This window comes from Manis pentadactyla, chromosome 7 (assembly GCF_030020395.1).
Source record: "Manis pentadactyla isolate mManPen7 chromosome 7, mManPen7.hap1, whole genome shotgun sequence".
Classification (NCBI taxonomy): domain Eukaryota; kingdom Metazoa; phylum Chordata; class Mammalia; order Pholidota; family Manidae; genus Manis; species Manis pentadactyla.
Genome location: NC_080025.1, coordinates 80,700,482 through 80,717,129, shown reverse-complemented (window position 1 = coordinate 80,717,129; position 16,648 = coordinate 80,700,482). Strand labels below are relative to the sequence as shown.

Sequence of the window (16,648 nt, the reverse complement as noted above, 5' to 3'; positions counted from 1 at the left end):
ATAGGAGGAAGATATGCGGCAGGGCGTACTGCAGTCAATTTGGTGATGATTTCTCTAAGCACAAAAGGACCCCTAACTGTCAGAACAGCAAGTATGGTAAGCCTGGGTGTCAAAGGGGCACCGGGGCAGACCTCTGAAGCTACCCTTCAGCATGTGCACTAACACTTTAAGGAGCTGGAAGTAGTTTCTCCCTGCTCGCTGCTCCGCCTCCCTCCAAGGTGTCCACGGCGGCCACGCCCCTGCGCACTGGTTGGTTCTTGCAGACATGATGAAACTTCCCGCACGCCTTACAAGAGCCACGCTGATGTAAAGTGAGAGGAGACCCGCTGCCCCGCTCGCCGTCTGCAGCTCCCGCAGGAGGCTGCGGCCCAGCCGACCCGCCTGATCCCCCAGGTAAACCGCCCCCGACCAGCGCCGCGCCCTCCCGGCGTGCCCGGGGCCCCCGCGGCGGGAGGATGTGCTGCAGCCCGACCGGTAGCCTGGGCAGAGGCGATTCTGGGGCCCGGGACTGGGCGACTCCTGTCGGATGAAGGGGGTGGGGCCGATTTTTGCGCCCCTGGGAGCAAACGGGGGAGGAAAGAGCTCTGTCGCGGTTCCGGAGATGGGGACCGAGTGAAGGGCAGAGGGCAGAGGTGAGGAGGCCTGGCTGAGGCCTAAGTCGGCTCCTGTGAATATTATTTTTTATTGTATTGCATCAGAGCCTCTGGAAATGTTCGCAGTCCGGAGCCCTACACCATATGGACCTGAGGGTGCACGTGGCCGCAGTGCGGTCGGGAGTTAGGTGGCTACGCGGTGGCTTGGTCCTGGCCCAGGAGGGAGGGTCTTCAGAGTTGTTGGTCTCGGCTTTGGGGGTGGTCTGTATTAACCCGCCCATTTCTGCTCCCCCTTCACCCAACCACCCCTTCCCCATCTCTGTAGCCTGCAAGACTCAACAAGTGACCTGCTGAGCCAACCCTGCCAAGAAATCTCTTCAGGGCGACAGGCGGCACGGTATGGAAAAAGGCAAAAGAACTGGCAAGCCTTTTCTCAGCTGGCTATTCCATAGGGCTGATTCAGGTTAATGTTACTATTTTGAATAAATGGACAGTTTTCCTCTCCGTCCATGACCTACATTATTTCTCCACTGTTCATTGTCCCAGGTGCTTGTCTAATAATTTAACAGTACTGATAACTCTTTTGTCATTGATTGCATTACTGTAAGATTAGTTAATTTAGATTTTGGACTCTCCAGGAGTTCGTTGCTGAGATCTTAATGTAAAAATAAAGTGATGTGGTAAAATTTAACTAGTTAATAAGTAATTTAGACATTAAATGCACTGAAACAACACTGTCCAATATGTTAGCAACTAGCTGCATGTGACTGTTGAGCACTGCAACTGCCGGCTAATCTGAATTGAGATGTACAGTTAGTGTAAAATACACTGCATGTTGACAATTTAAAGCCATGTAAAATACCTCGCTGATTTTTTAATATTGATTACATGTTGAAATGATACTGTTTGGGGTACATTGTGTTAAGTAAAGTGTATTTTAAAGTTAATTTCACCATTTTCTCTTTACTTTTTTAATGGGGTTACTCATATATTTAAAATTACATATGTGGCTCACATTTCTTTTGGACAGATCTGCTCTAGATGTTTATAAGAAAGTATGAAAAATTACTGGGAATAAGTAATAGCGGTAGGAAAATGCATTACAAATAGGAACTTTGCAGGTAAGACTGATTCCAATAAAAATAATAGGTGATAGTTTTAATTTGATTTTTCCTGCTGGAGAAATAAGTGTGCTTCACAAAAATTTGCCCTCTTTCAGCTCTAACTTAGTGCTTAGTGTGTGTTTCCTATAGCAGGCATAATAATGGGATTTACCAAGCAGCAGCACAGAAGACTTAGGCAAATGATTATCTAATGACCTCACGTGATTTTAAAAGCACTTTCTTTTAATTGGTACAGAGTCAAAGGTAGATGGCTTACCAATCATCATCTCACTTAAAATTTAGTGAATTTTCCCACTAAATCTCAAAGTAAATATCTTTCTATAAGCAATTTGGTCAAGTGCATTGAAAGGACCACATAGACTATGTGATTATTTCCAAGTGGTTTGAGTTATACCATTCTCCATTAATTTGATCTGGTCTCATTAAAAGACCAAACAAAGCTTTGGTTCATTTAAATACAGATGAAATGTCCTCAGAGGATTGCTCAAAGTGATTGATGTAACTTGAATATATATATATTTTCTTGACGGTTTTTATCCCAAATTATCTAGGCATTTGCTGCACAGTTACATTTAAAAAACACCAAAATAGTTTCCAAGTTACAGATATTTTGGTAAAATAATTGTTTTGAGCTGGCAGCATCTAAATAAAACAGCCTTTTTTTCACAGTCAGAAATGTTAAATTGCATAGTTAATTAACATTTGTAGGAATTATGTATTTGTTTCTTGGCCTACAGGGATTAGCCAGGTTGTTTTTCAGAGGTGTTGTCACTGTGTGTGTCCCACCTACTTTGCTTTCTTAATAACTGAGGCAGCTTTAAGACAAAATACTTGAGAACATTTTTGTCATTTAGGACATTTTGATGCTGAACATTTTGTATCTCTATCAACTTAAAATGTTTTTTTTGTTGTTATTTTTTGCAGGATGATGTCTGATATCAGATAAGATTGCTTTCTTTTTTTCTCTTAAGAATTTCTTTTATCGCATTTGAATAAATCACTTAGATGTAAGCTGGGAGTTGAAATGCTTATAATAGCTGTATATCTTAATATCACACTTTAGCAGTATGTATGATGTTCTTTTCTACCATCTATATTCTGTGTGCAGTTAGTACGTAAAGAGATGACATTAATTGTCAAGGAGACCCAAGAGGAGACTGTAGTAATCTGGAGAGTTTTTTGGATTTTTTTAGGGCTTTTGAGATTCTGGAATGGAGAGAGTGGATCTGGGTTCTCTGGCTAGGTTGCAGCCAGCCAGCATGTGTATTTGTGTCTTGGAAGTAAATGTAGATAGAGACCTAGAATATAGCATGAGCACTGCCAGTTGTAGCTAATTAAATCCTAAAGTGAGAGAGATGCAGGCTTTGTTGGGTTCTAAGTTGGTAAAATTGTCTGGATATAAAGGTCATCCATCTTTTCTGATTATGTAAGTAAATTAAATCATTCTCTACTCTGTGTGCCTGTCAGTCTAATGGAAAATTGCTGTAGATAAGTTTGTATTTCAGTATTTGAAGTGGTTTATTCAAGTTTTTAGAATCAAGATTAAATACAACTTGGACTGGATATTGAATATTTACCAGGTCTGCTTTTCTCTCCATAGAGAGCCTGTAACTCCATTGTACCATGTGTGGGATTTGGGCCCTCTTTGGCAGTGATGACTGCCTTTCTGTTCAGTGTCTGAGTGCTATGAAGATTGCACACAGGGGTCCAGATGCATTTCGCTTTGAGAATGTCAATGGATACACCAACTGCTGCTTTGGATTTCACCGGTTGGCGGTGGTTGACCAGCTGTTTGGAATGCAGCCAATTCGACTGAAGAAATATCCTTATTTGTGGCTCTGTTACAATGGTGAAATCTACAACCACAAGAAGGTAACCAAATAAAGCCAGAAGATCTCTGGACGTGATTAAGCAGAGCTAGTTGATCATAATCATTTTGTTTATTTTGTACAATACTTTTTACTTTTCAAATACTGTCAGTGTTTATTATCTCATTTGCTCTAATTATATAGACAGGGCACTGATGCATAAAGAAGTGAAATGACTTGATCACCAAAAAATGATAATAATAATAAAATGGGGATTACAATTCAAGTTCTTGAACTTATAGAATTTTTTTTTCTTCCTATTATGAATTTGAATATCAAGTGGGCCTGTGCTAAGCTCTGTGTTAGGCACTGGGCATACAGTAGTAAATATGAGGCAGGTCTACACCCTAATGGAGCTTATTCTGTTTGAGTGAAGACAAAAAATTCATTATACATATAATAGGCATTCTGAAAAAATGAATATGGAGCTGATGGATGTGGAAGATCCAATTCCAGTAAGGGTGGTCAGAGAAGGCCTCCTGAGGAACTGACACTGAAACTGAAATCTAATAGACAATGATCAGCTAGGAGGACTGAGAAGAACATTTGATGCAGAGGGAGTAGTGTGTGTAGAAGCCCCGAAGCAGGAAGTAACCTTGGGATTGTCATAAGTGAACAGGTTGGGGTCAGGTGGGGCAGGTAGGCAAGGTTGGGTTGAGAAAGTAGGCAGGACTAGATCAAGCAGGACTTGGTAACATGGTAGAATATCATTCCAAAAGCAGTGAGATTTGAGGATTTTAAGGTAGAAATAGTTAATACTTTGGAGGTGATCATATCTGTAGTTTTTATATAACAGTGCCCTTAAGATTGTATTGCTCTTGCATACTTAATCGGATCCAAAAGACAGAAAGGTGGCCAGATGCAATGGAGTAAGAATTTTAGCAGCATTAACATTGGAACAGCTTTCTAATCTGGTGAAAGCTTACTCTCAGGATGGGAATTTGCCCCAAGGAAGCCAAATTTACTGAGACCCTTCCAATCCAGAATTATTTGGCTAGTGTTTCATAAGAAACTTTTAAGCTGAAATTTGCAACTGATTTTTTGTTTGCTATCCTTCTCCCCAACTTTTAGTTTTGAAAATTTCAGACATACAGAAAAGAACAAAACAATGAGCACATTGATTGAATAATTGTTCATGTTTTGCCATATTTGTTTCTCTCTGTATACACACACACATTCATTTTTTGGCTGAATCATTCTTCTAACACCAATGCTATTACTAAATCTAAGAATCCATAATACCATATAATATTCAGCTCATATTTAATTTCTTCTAGTGTCCCACAAATATCATTATAGCTGTTTCTTGTTTTGGTTTAAGCCAGATTTCATTCAAGGTTCAGACATTATATTGACGGTTTTTGAGCCTACTTGATATGTGCCTCTCGTTCCCTGGTGCTGTATATTCTAGCCACCTTTCAGACATTCTTATCTCTGAATAATAGCTTTGCCATTGTTTGTTGTCTGCTTATAGGAACACTCTCTAGGCTTCACGTTTGAGAAGATTTTATAGTTATTCAGCAGATTCTTTTCATACACTTATTCAAGGCTTATTACATACCAGGCATCATTTTTCTAGGTACTTGTAAATGAAAGGGTGAACAGGAAGGGTAAGAATTCAATTTCATGCTAGTGGGATAGATAAGGGGAGCGGTTAAAAATCCTTTCTTACTAAGCTAAATTAGTACCACATACATAAGAATAACAAGTCAAATGGTCGTATGATTTCTGGGTGGTGGCAAGATATGAGGGCTTTTTTCTAACTGTGGGTTTCAGGAGAGAAAAAAGTAGTACGTATAAATCGTTAACCAATAAATTAAACTGCCAGATTTAGGCCAAAGAACAGTGATGATGTGGTGATGGAGGTCAAATTTGGGAAGCTGTTTATTGCTAAATTCAATAAATTTAATGAATGCTTTAGAGTCATTTATCCTTCAGATACTTAAGCCCAGAAAGGACAGTGAAAGACTGTTTCCAAACCCCTCCTGCTAGTGACAGGATCATCCCAAATAGTATCACAGAGCACAGTGAGTTGAACAGGAGGTGGCTTTGTCATCACTGGAGACCACCAAAGCCCATTTTTGGACAGTTCTGTGAGAGCTTATAGGCAAAAGTTTCACAAATTACAAAGAGCACAAGATTTTGAAGCATGTTTATAGATCATACATATATAAACATGCAAATTTACATTTTGAAATTTCAAAACATGGTTTAAATGTTTAAACTTACCCAGTATTTCCACCCAAATTTGTTTATGCGAACCACCTCTCTCACTATTGTCAGCCAAAAATTTGAGTAAGTGTGAAGAAATACCAAGGACCTTTCACCCTCAATTTGCCAGTGGCGATGGAGAGCCATGGAGTTAGGGCATAACTGAATCACACCATTTCAACTCTGTATCCTGGGGTGCTGATGGGCTCCTTGCTGTTCCTTTGGGGCATCCGGACTCTGGAAGCCCCTCTATCATTTTGTCTATCAATGAGAAGTAACCTTAATGCCACTGCAGAGGTGGAAGGACTGAGTGTTTGGGGCTAGCAGCTTTGTTTGGACCATGTGTCTGTCATTGTGATGGCATCATGTATTTGTCAGGAACAGAGCCAAATATGTTTGTCCTTTTACTTTCTATTTTCATAGATAGGTCTTTGAGGCTGAACTGGAAAAACCTCAGTTTGTACTACATCCCAAACCAAAATATCATAGTTGCAAAAGATATATTTTTAGTGTCAACTTGATATATTTTTAGTGGCAACTGGGGGCAACCTATTTGCTGAACTTACATATACATATAAATATACATGCATTACAAAAACACAGTGTATATGTATATATCTAATAGGCATTTCTATTCCTTCACCTGTTACTGTCTGGTTTATTGCCTCTGCATTCTGTTTGTCAGAATGCAACTAAAATTTCACAGGTTTAACTTTATGTTGTAAAGAATTTGCACAATTGTGAGTTCAAGTAAATTGTATTTTGATAATGACCTGACTCTTCTAGGTCACTGAAAGATCATGAAATGATTGTAGGGCACAAAAATATTAAAGAAACCTTGCAATAAAAATTATTACTGCATGCACAAGAATTCTAATATTTTGTATTTTGTTATTGCTTCTATAAGATGCAACACCACTTTGAATTTGAATACCAGACCAAAGTGGATGGTGAGATAATCCTTCATCTTTATGACAAAGGGGGAATTGAGCAAACTATTTGTATGTTGGATGGAGTATTTGCATTTATTTTACTGGATACTGCCAATAAGAAAGTGTTCCTGGGCAGAGATACCTATGGAGTCAGACCTTTGTTTAAAGGCATGACAGAGGATGGATTTTTGGCTGTGTGTTCAGAAGCAAAAGGTAATGATAGAATTAATGATAGAATTTTTCTATACATGTTCATTATTGTCCTGATTTGGTTTTCTTCTAGATCATATTTGCAAATCCCATGGAGCAATCCAAAACTTATCAAGTGATTAAGTTTCTCAGTGCTCTTAGAATACCTGTCAAAAGCTACTTATTCTACTCCCTGCTTAAAACTTTTAATGATGCCTTATTCCTGTGTGGCTGCCTTGCAGTTGGCTAGCTAGTGATGGGATCTGGGTCCAATCTGGCCTTTGAATTCAGCATCACAGTAGATTACTGAGTTAAACTCAAGTTGTAAATCATAATGAGTATTGAGATAGGCTGTTCTTATTTACAACAAAAAATTGATTTTGTATCAAAGATCGTGGTGATGTCTTTATAAGAACTTACTAAAGAAATTTAGATTATACTGTTTAACTTGTACAGTATATAATAACTAGTTAAGGGGTAGATAGACTTCTTCATATCTGATTTTAAAGTACCTCATAGTGGATACTTTTGTTTGTCAAAGTACTGGGAACTATGGCTATTTTCTTAAAATACATCAGTGATGACAAAGAAATGACTGCCAGGATGTTTCAAGTCCATCTCTTTGCTAAATAAAAGTATCTTTTTTTATATATAAATAGATTGTTTTGATCAGAAATTCCAGCTAGGAAGAAGAAATAGAACACTGGAGATTTTCTTTCTGCTTTGAATTACTAGAAATCAGTGTAATTTTGCTGTACATCTCTGTAGTACATTACTATCTCTAGTGAATAGATGGTAGGGTTTGGGCTGATTAAATTTTTTTGTCTTATTTTTATGCATATAAAATAAAATATAAATATATTTATACATATATTTGTATTAAAAAGGGAAAATAAGCAGGCCTTTAGAGAATATTAACTAATTGTGAAAGTTCTATGAGATATATCTTGAATAAATATATCTTTTTAAATTTGTAGGTCTTGTTAACTTGAAGCACTCCACAACACCTGTTTTGAAAGTGGAGCCTTTTCTTCCAGGACACTATGAAGTTTTGGATTTAAAGCCCAATGGCAAAGTTGCATCGGTGGAAATGGTTAAATATCATCACTGTAGAGATGAGCCTCTGCATGTCCTCTATGACAGTGTGGAGAAATTGTTTCCAGGTAATAAAGCAAACACCCACCTATTTTCCACCTTTCTCTCCCAAAGTAAAAAAAGTGATACTGTCACATCGTTGGAATGATTTAAGTTTGAAGACCTGTTTCCTATTTAATTTGGAGGTGACACACCGGGATTTGGCAAACTCCACATTTGAGCAAATGCCATCATGTAGATGATTATGCACATCATTTCAATAAATAATTCAGTCCAAGCATTTCAGGAGCTATTTCATTTACTTTATGTGTTAATAGGTTTTGAGATGGAAACTGTTAAGAGCAACCTCCGGGTCCTTTTTGACAATGCCATTAAGAAACGTTTGATGACGGACAGACGGATTGGCTGCCTTTTATCAGGTGAAGTCTGTTAAAAAACCTAATTACATTTAGGGCATATTTGTTTAAGCTAAATGACTTGTAGGTATCCCTGAGGTTCTGACTATAAAGCATTGATTTCATCTTTCCTCCATTATAGGATCAAAAAGTTTTCTGTAAGTTGCAATCAGTAGTCACAGTAGTACAACAACTTAAAGTTACACTATAATTATATTGTTGGTGTAAGTGAGCTAGTAAACATTCTTTAGAATTGTGTGTATAGTGATTTTTAATGAATTCAAATACCAATACCATTATCACAGATAGTATGTTAGATTTTTTTCTTATTAGAGTTGATTTTCAGTTCACACAACTTGGGAATTTTATATGGTAAAACTTGAATCTTGGTGCGTGAACAGATATGGTTTATATTCCTGTACTATCTTATTCAAGGCAAATAACCAGCACACTTCCTGCTTGCTTATAGGGGGCTTAGATTCCAGTTTGGTGGCTGCCACCCTGTTGAAGCACCTGAAAGAGGCCCATGTACAATACCCTCTGCAGACATTTGCAATTGGCATGGAAGACAGTCCTGATTTACTGGCTGCTAGAAAGGTAAGACACTGTCTCTACCCTTTGTGTAATTAAGGCAGACTTGTTTTTAGAATCATCAATTACTGATTTTATTTTATCTTATCTTTTGCTCCTGTATTGACTCTGTTAATTGTTTTAAATATTTTAAAATGAAATGAAATGCCTGTTGAATTTCAACTGTCCTGTACACTCGGGGTACAGATAGAAGCACTCGGGGTACTTGTATCTACAGAGGCCTATGCAGTCCTCACAAAAACTCTATAATAATAATTCTATTAAGAGGGCAGGCTTTGGAGCCTGACTGCCAATTTCAAACCTGGCTCCACCAAACAATTCCTCACTTATGTGATGGGAGTAGCAGCATCTACTATGGCATAGGTTTGAGGTGAAAATGATATGATTCAAATAAAGTGCATAGGAATAGGACCTAGCAGGTAGTGAGTACTCAGTGAATGTTAGCTGTTGTTTTTTATAAAGCGCTGTGTCTAGGACTGTGGTCAGGTGGGACCTTGTACATACTCAGTGTGCAGGAGCCCTTGTCACTGCTCTGAAAGAACTTACACAGAATGCATGAGGAAGAGCTAGAGCGTGGTCCCAAAGCCAGTTCATCGGTGCTGAGTGAACCCAAAAGAGCCAAAGAGAACAGAATGAAGGGAGGGGCCATTTCATTTGGGAATCACTTGTGGCTGTAACAGTAGGCATGGCAAGAGGGCCAAAAGGAGACCAAGGTTACAGCGGGACCGCGTTGGACCCGAGACAGATGAGGCAGGTCATGTAAAATAGGTGCATGTGGGGTTGGAAGGAAGCCTTTGTTCAGTTAGGTTGAAGTCTTGTAGTGGGAATAGTGGATGGGAGATCTGTGTGTTGGTAGTCAAGTGTAGGGCAGAGACTGACGGAGGCAAGGGAGCCTCACTGGGACGGGGCAGGGTGGTCGTATGTGGTAGATTGGACGGTCATTTCCCCTTATTTTGCCTAGGTTGTTTTTCCACTACTGTTAATTATGTGTTGTGAACAACTGACATTTTTCATTATCAAGGTAAATAACAAGTATATGGATATTTCTGTATATAATCAGGTGGCAAATCACATTGGGAGTGAACACCATGAAGTTCTCTTTAACTCCGAGGAAGGCATTCAGGTCCTGGATGAAGTCATATTTTCTCTAGAAACTTATGACATTACAACAGTTCGTGCTTCAGTAGGTAAATTATTTTAAGATATCCAAAAGATTTTTCATACTGAAAAAGTATAAGGTTTAAAAACTATTATTCCAAGCAACAGTCTGGAAAACAATACTCAAGAATGAGTGCAACTAAAATTTCTGTCAGCAGTTATTTAAGACAAGACCATTTAAGAATTCCTGAAATCTCTTTCGGAGGGAGAAAAACAATAAATGCATGAACTTCCATATTTATGGTATTACCATTTTTATTTTTCCAAATAGTAGATACATATTTTCTGTACTCTCCTCCCCCTGATGTCTCTGTGTAGTTTCTTGGACTACATAGGGAAAAAGGTCTACATTATAAGTAATTTTCTGTAAAGAATACTTGTTTTAGATACATTGGTAAATATTCCATCCTATGACCTATCAATCAGTAACTTAATGCCCAGCAAGCAATACTAGCTTTACCCTGTGGATACATACCAAGATTAGAAGTGTACTCCAAATCAGACTAATCTAATGTTGTTGAGCCTTTAATGTGCTGCTTGCTTTGATATGCCTCTCTTTTAAGAGCTTCTGAATTGAATAGGACTCCATTGCAAAGTTCAGAGCATGAGAAATCATGCTCTAGTAACATGGGTGGTATCACCCCTTCAGGAGCAAGATTTGGTTCTTGGAGGGCAAAAACATCTTAGGGATTATAGTTGTTTATGGCCCCATATATGGAACCACATATGCAGTATATCTAGGATTCATACTTGTAAGTATGGGGAGAGGAAATCCCAGGACAAAATACCTCTACAAACCAAAATCAGTCAAAGGGAGAAATAAAGTTTAAAATCCATTTATTGCTTACAAAACTGCAGTCCAAGCCCTTCTCTCTTTCCTGCTCAAGGAGCAGCAAAACCCCTCACTTCTCAGGTACAGATACGTCCTCCCGTCGCCCAGGTAATTACCCATTGATGAATTTCTCTACCCCTTAGGAAAGATGCAAATGCACTAAAGCCATACTTCTTTCCACCTCTGAACACCTGTTAATATGCAGATGTACCAAAGCCAGTCGAGATATTCTGGAAATACTAGTTTTACCTACAATGCTTCATTGAGGGGGGCAATTAGGAAACAATGTCTAAAAAGTCTCCCTAGGGAAGCAATCATGAAAAAACAGTTAAGAACAAATACTGGTTTACAGGGATGGGCAGGAACCACTGGGCATCTTTTAATAACTTACATAGTATTCTTAGCTGTATGTGAAATTTGGTGGATGGGGAGTGTTAGTAAGAAAACAAAGCCAAGTTAAAAAAAAACAACTTAACTACCAGAACTCCAACTCTCATTTTTTGTATAGTGATGCTGATATGAAAAGTGTGAATCTTTTCAGATATTTGAGTTGTTTTTCAGTTTATCAAAATTTTAAGGTAGACACATTTGGTCTAAAAGCATTAAAACTTTAAATCCTATAGATCGCATTGTGGAGTGGTTTGGGGCTATTTCATTGCAACAGTACAATGAAATGGTACATATAAATAGCTTGTAGGTACATATAAATGGCTTGTAGATAAAAGTTTGTTATTTTGCAAACCGCTTTGTATTAATACAGAGTCCAATCTAATGGCTAAACTTGCAGTCATTTCCAAAAGCCAAATAAAAGGCATTTATGGTAGAGAATTATGTTGATATTAACAATAAATTGTCTCTTATTTTAAGGTATGTACTTAGTTTCCAAGTACATTCGGAAGAACACAGATAGCGTGGTGATCTTCTCTGGAGAAGGTTCAGATGAACTTACTCAGGGTTACATATATTTTCACAAGGTAAGCATTCTGAAATGGAGTGATATTGGTGCTAGGTTAAGAAAAGTATGAATTATTTGACTATTTTCTATCGTTTGTCTTTTCACTATAGCAGTAACACTTTTGAGTATCATAAAGTATATAAAGAAATCTGATAGTGTCTACTTTGTATTTTGGGGGAGGAGAAAGAAGTCTTAATAGTGTCAGATAATCTCCATTCTTCAGAACTGGTAAGCATGAGAATGATATTTCTGATATTTCTTACTCCCCCATGGTATTATGGTCACTGCACTGTGTGTCTATTTTATTTGTTCTAACACTAACAGTGTTGGTGTGAGGGAAGGCATGCTTTACCAAGCATTTACTCCCTTCCCTAAACTTTGTTTAGCTTTTTTGTCTTACCTATCTTTAGAGTTACAGTATGTGAAAGAGTAAGAAATAAAAACTGTTCGGTGTGCCAAAAGCAAAGCTGTTGACGTTTTTGTAACTTCAGCTACTTGTCTGTGAAACAGGCTCCTTCTCCTGAAAAGGCCGAGGAGGAGAGTGAGAGGCTTCTGAAGGAACTCTATTTGTTTGATGTTCTCCGTGCAGATCGAACTACTGCTGCCCATGGGTAACTCAGTATTTTAAGAAGCAATTGTAAAAGTAACCTCAAAACACCAAACAGCTCACTAGCTAATTTTCTTTTAGTTGGCTATATATTTCAAAGTATGACTTTTATGGTGAAAATGAAGCTTCTCATTCAAAGTACTATTGTGGTAATGATGAGAGGACTGGCCTGTGGGCTGTTTCAGACCGAGTTTCCATCTCTAAAACCATATTCCATTGAAATCTGAATAACGGAACGGGAAGGCAGTTCTCTTTACTTTAAGAGAAGTAAAGATTGCACACCTCCATGTCCTAAGTGTTGAGTGCCTGCTGAGCCCTATTTGATGATGTGGTGACCCTGTGTGGGAAGGGGAGGCTTGATTAGATTATTGAAAAACCAGGTTTCTTTGGTATCATTTCTGGTTGGCTAAAGTTTTCACTTTTTTGCTGGTCATGTTGTAGAACTGAAGATTCTTACTGTACATGATAACCAACATCAGATGTTTTAATTGCTTCTACCAAATCACACTTAGATTAGAAAATAATAAAATACAGGATTAAGAATACTGAATCTCAATAAACTTAATCTTTGGTTATTATGTTACTCACTTGTCCTAACTAGTCACCAGGATTCAGGAAACAGATAATGTGGCCTTTGATGAGACACTGTGGAACACTGGTTTATATTGAATATTGTATGTAAATTATTAATCAGCTGGTAGGAAAAAAATTTGAATTATCACTATAATTTTTAATAGGATGAGAAATGATCTCACCTAGGAAAAATTTTGAGCCAGAAAGGTCTAGGCAAAGTACATTTGTAATGATCTGGTCACTCATGATTCTAATATTTCTGCTTTTTAAGATACACATTTAATTGTTATCAAAGGGAAAATAAAAATAATTATTCTCAGTTTATTTCATTCCTTAGATGAGATAATACTAGTATTTTGAATGAAGATTTTTGTATTCATGCATTAGTGTGGGTCTCTCAAGAGGATTATGAAAACAACTTTATAATCTTAATGTTACTTAGAGGCTAGTTGAGTTGCCAGGAAACTTCAAATCAGAATCTTAACTGACAGGCACTAAATACCTGTTCTGATTTAGAGTTTCTTCTTTTCCCTTCTAAGACTTGAACTGAGAGTTCCCTTTCTGGATCATCGATTTTCTTCCTATTACTTATCTCTGCCACCAGATATGAGAATTCCCAAGGTAGGTGAATCAATTCAAGATAAAAACTGCCCATTGATATTGGTTATATTTGGAACTTTTACTTAGGCCCCTTTTATTTTCATGTCAGAATGGAATAGAAAAACATCTCCTGAGAGAGGCATTTGAGGACACCAATTTGATACCTAAAGAGATTCTCTGGCGACCCAAAGAAGCCTTCAGTGATGGGATAACCTCAGTTAAGAATTCCTGGTTCAGGATTTTACAGGAATACATTGAACATCAGGTATAATGTTTTTAAGAGTATTTTCTAGAATTGGACAGTTGGGATGCAGAGTGTAATGATTATTTTTCATTTTGCATTTAGTTTAAATAAAAGTTTGGTGTCTGTAGGAAAGATTTCCTATAACAATATTTTTATAAGAATTTTGTAAGAATTAAATAGTATGAAGAATTATAGAGTCTAGGATTATACATCTAGAATTGAAAGAAGGGAGACTTACCAATCATCACTGAACTTCCTTTAACACATTTTTGGGTACCTGCTGGGTGCCAGACATTATTAAGCATAAATGAATAGAACATTCAGAGATAGCAGGTGTTAGAAATATGCATATGAGTTCCTTAAAAGTCAGTACAGCTATGTATATTGTGATATTTTGGCATTCCCTAAGTGATGGGTAATTCAAAGGGTGTCCCATATAGTTTAGAGTTACAATTTTTTATACCTTTTTTCTGTGGGGGGTGGCTTTTGAAGTCAGGTTAAATACAAGTATTTCTATGCTATTTAAAACACTACTTTGCTTTTATACTCTTATTCTTATAGGTTGATGATGCAATGATGGCAGCTGCAGCCCAAAAATTTCCCTTCAATACTCCTAAAACTAAAGAAGGCTATTACTACCGTCAAATCTTTGAACGCCACTACCCAGGCCGGGCTGACTGGCTGACCCATTATTGGATGCCCAGGTGGATCAATGCCACTGACCCTTCTGCCCGTACTCTGACCCATTACAAGTCAGCTGCCAAAGCTTAGGCACTGTCCAAGCTATAGAGTGAAAGTAAATGTTTCTTCTTGCTGTGAAGGGTAGGGACTTGGGGCCAGAAAGGGGAACAATAAGCGTTAACTACCCAGGCTTGCTTGAGCATAAAAAAATAAAGTCAAATCTGAAGTACAGCTGTAGTCATTTAGATTCACATCTCCCTTCATTAGAGGTAGTGAGAAACTGAGCAGCCTTTACTGTATCACAGTCAGGTGGAGTGTGAGCTAGGAAAAGGGGAAACAGTCTGATGTTTACAAGACCTCAAAGCACTTGGCTGGCAGGGCTGCGTTTAGAAAACTTGTGGGCCTTGTGCCTCAGTGGCCTGATGACAGTCCTTGCCTCACCATAGTGTGTTCTCATGATTTCCCTTTCTTAGCTCTTGCTGCATTCCTAATAGCTGGCTAGGCAGGCTCTGGAGAGGTGAGGCCTTTGTAAGAGTTCATGACAGCTCTGTTTTATAAGGTAATAATTTACATTTTTTTTTCTATGGAGCCAACATTATTTCTGGAACTATTGTTCTAGGTCAGGGGTCAGCAAACTTTGTGTGTGAAGGGCCAGACAGTAAATGTTTTAGGTCTTACAGACCTCTGTTGAAACTCTTTGACTCTGCTGTTGTAGTGCAAAAGTAGCCATAGACAGTGTGCAAACAGATGGGCAGAGCTGTGTTCTATGAAAACTATAAAAACTGGAAGTGAGCTGCATGTGGTCCATGGGCCATAGTTAGCCAAGCCCTATTCTAGAGGAACAGCTCGCGCCAAGCATTTCTGATAAAAGCAAAAAGCATTCTGAACCTCTGTTGGGGAGAAAGAAACTATAACAAAGAAACCATCAATGAACAGGTGGAAGATTTTCATTTGAATGCCATTGGTTGCCTAGGGACAGCATTTCAGAATATGTTACAAAGATGACTTTGGTTATTAGGAACTTTGGAGGAGGAAACCACTGGTATACATGTAAATACAAGAATGCTTGATAAGAAGAGTGAGTAGTCCAGGAATTCAGCTGGTAAATTGGAAGATGAGGGTTGTTTGAGGCTAGTTATAGGCCTTACTTATAATTTTAAAATGTCTCTAAAAAGCTGAGGAAACGTCATTAATTAATGTTGGATGACTCACTGTTCTTGTATTTGTAGGTGCTTGAATTGCTTAAACCTAACAGGATGTGGTTCCAGGCATATCTGCTCATGGGGACAGCCTCACCCACCAAGCTCAGTGACACAAGGGATGCCTGGGAAACTTAGCTGATAGTGATTACACCATACACTGCAAGGTTAAGGTATGCCATAAACCACAAACTGCCAGTTTTTGACGGTAGGTTTGGCCCCAGATTTTATGAGATCTGGCATATTTAGATACCATCCAAAATCTTGACAGTAGAGAAACTCAGTTCAGCCAGTTTCAGAGCAGCCAAGTCAGTCTTGCAGATCAGCCCTAACTGCAGCTCGCTGGATTTCACACTTGTGAGAGAGCTCCATAAGGTTCTCGGCACATGGTATGAAGTTAGTCTTTCTTCTGTGACTAAAATTGAAGGTTTGAAGGAACGGTAGCCACAGGGGCATGTACATATGACTTAACAGCCATGTCCTGGCCACGCCTGTCTTCTGGACCTTTCTGATATTGGTGACTCAGCACTAGCAGGGCATGTGGTTCAGTCCACCCAGCTCTGCTACAACAGATAGCCCAGCCCCTTCAGCATAAATTAAAAGATTATTAGCTGATTTTTAGGCCTTTTCAGCCTAATCCAAGCCCCCTTGTGGATGATGTGCCCCTTTGGAGGTTTATTTTACCTTGCCTTGATGCCTATACTAAAAAATACTTCATTGCGTTTTTGACAGGATGATATACTTCTACTAACAAAATGGAAAACCACCTAAATCCTACCACTTTAAATAGTTTCAGCATTT

The 16,648-nt window shown here is 38.4% G+C and overlaps 1 protein-coding gene across 4 annotated transcripts; it reads left to right on the top strand.

Moving 5' to 3' along the window:
* Positions 1-237: 237 nt before the first annotated feature.
* On the top strand, positions 238-14,877 carry ASNS (asparagine synthetase (glutamine-hydrolyzing)). Of its 4 annotated transcripts, none has more exons than XM_036894485.2 (13): positions 238-393; positions 919-990; positions 3,318-3,589; positions 6,704-6,941; positions 7,895-8,080; positions 8,330-8,431; positions 8,877-9,004; positions 10,059-10,185; positions 11,856-11,962; positions 12,454-12,554; positions 13,663-13,744; positions 13,833-13,988; positions 14,529-14,877. In XM_036894485.2, exons 3-13 carry the CDS (start codon positions 3,341-3,343, stop codon positions 14,736-14,738), a joined length of 1,686 nt encoding a protein of 561 aa, XP_036750380.2. In that variant the 5' UTR covers positions 238-393; positions 919-990; positions 3,318-3,340; the 3' UTR covers positions 14,739-14,877. The 4 variants fall into 4 exon arrangements, with proteins under 4 accessions (XP_036750380.2, XP_036750382.2, XP_036750381.2 ...); XM_036894487.2 differs by having other exon boundaries at positions 3,298-3,589; XM_036894486.2 differs by having other exon boundaries at positions 919-1,056.
* Positions 14,878-16,648: the final 1,771 nt, after the last annotated feature.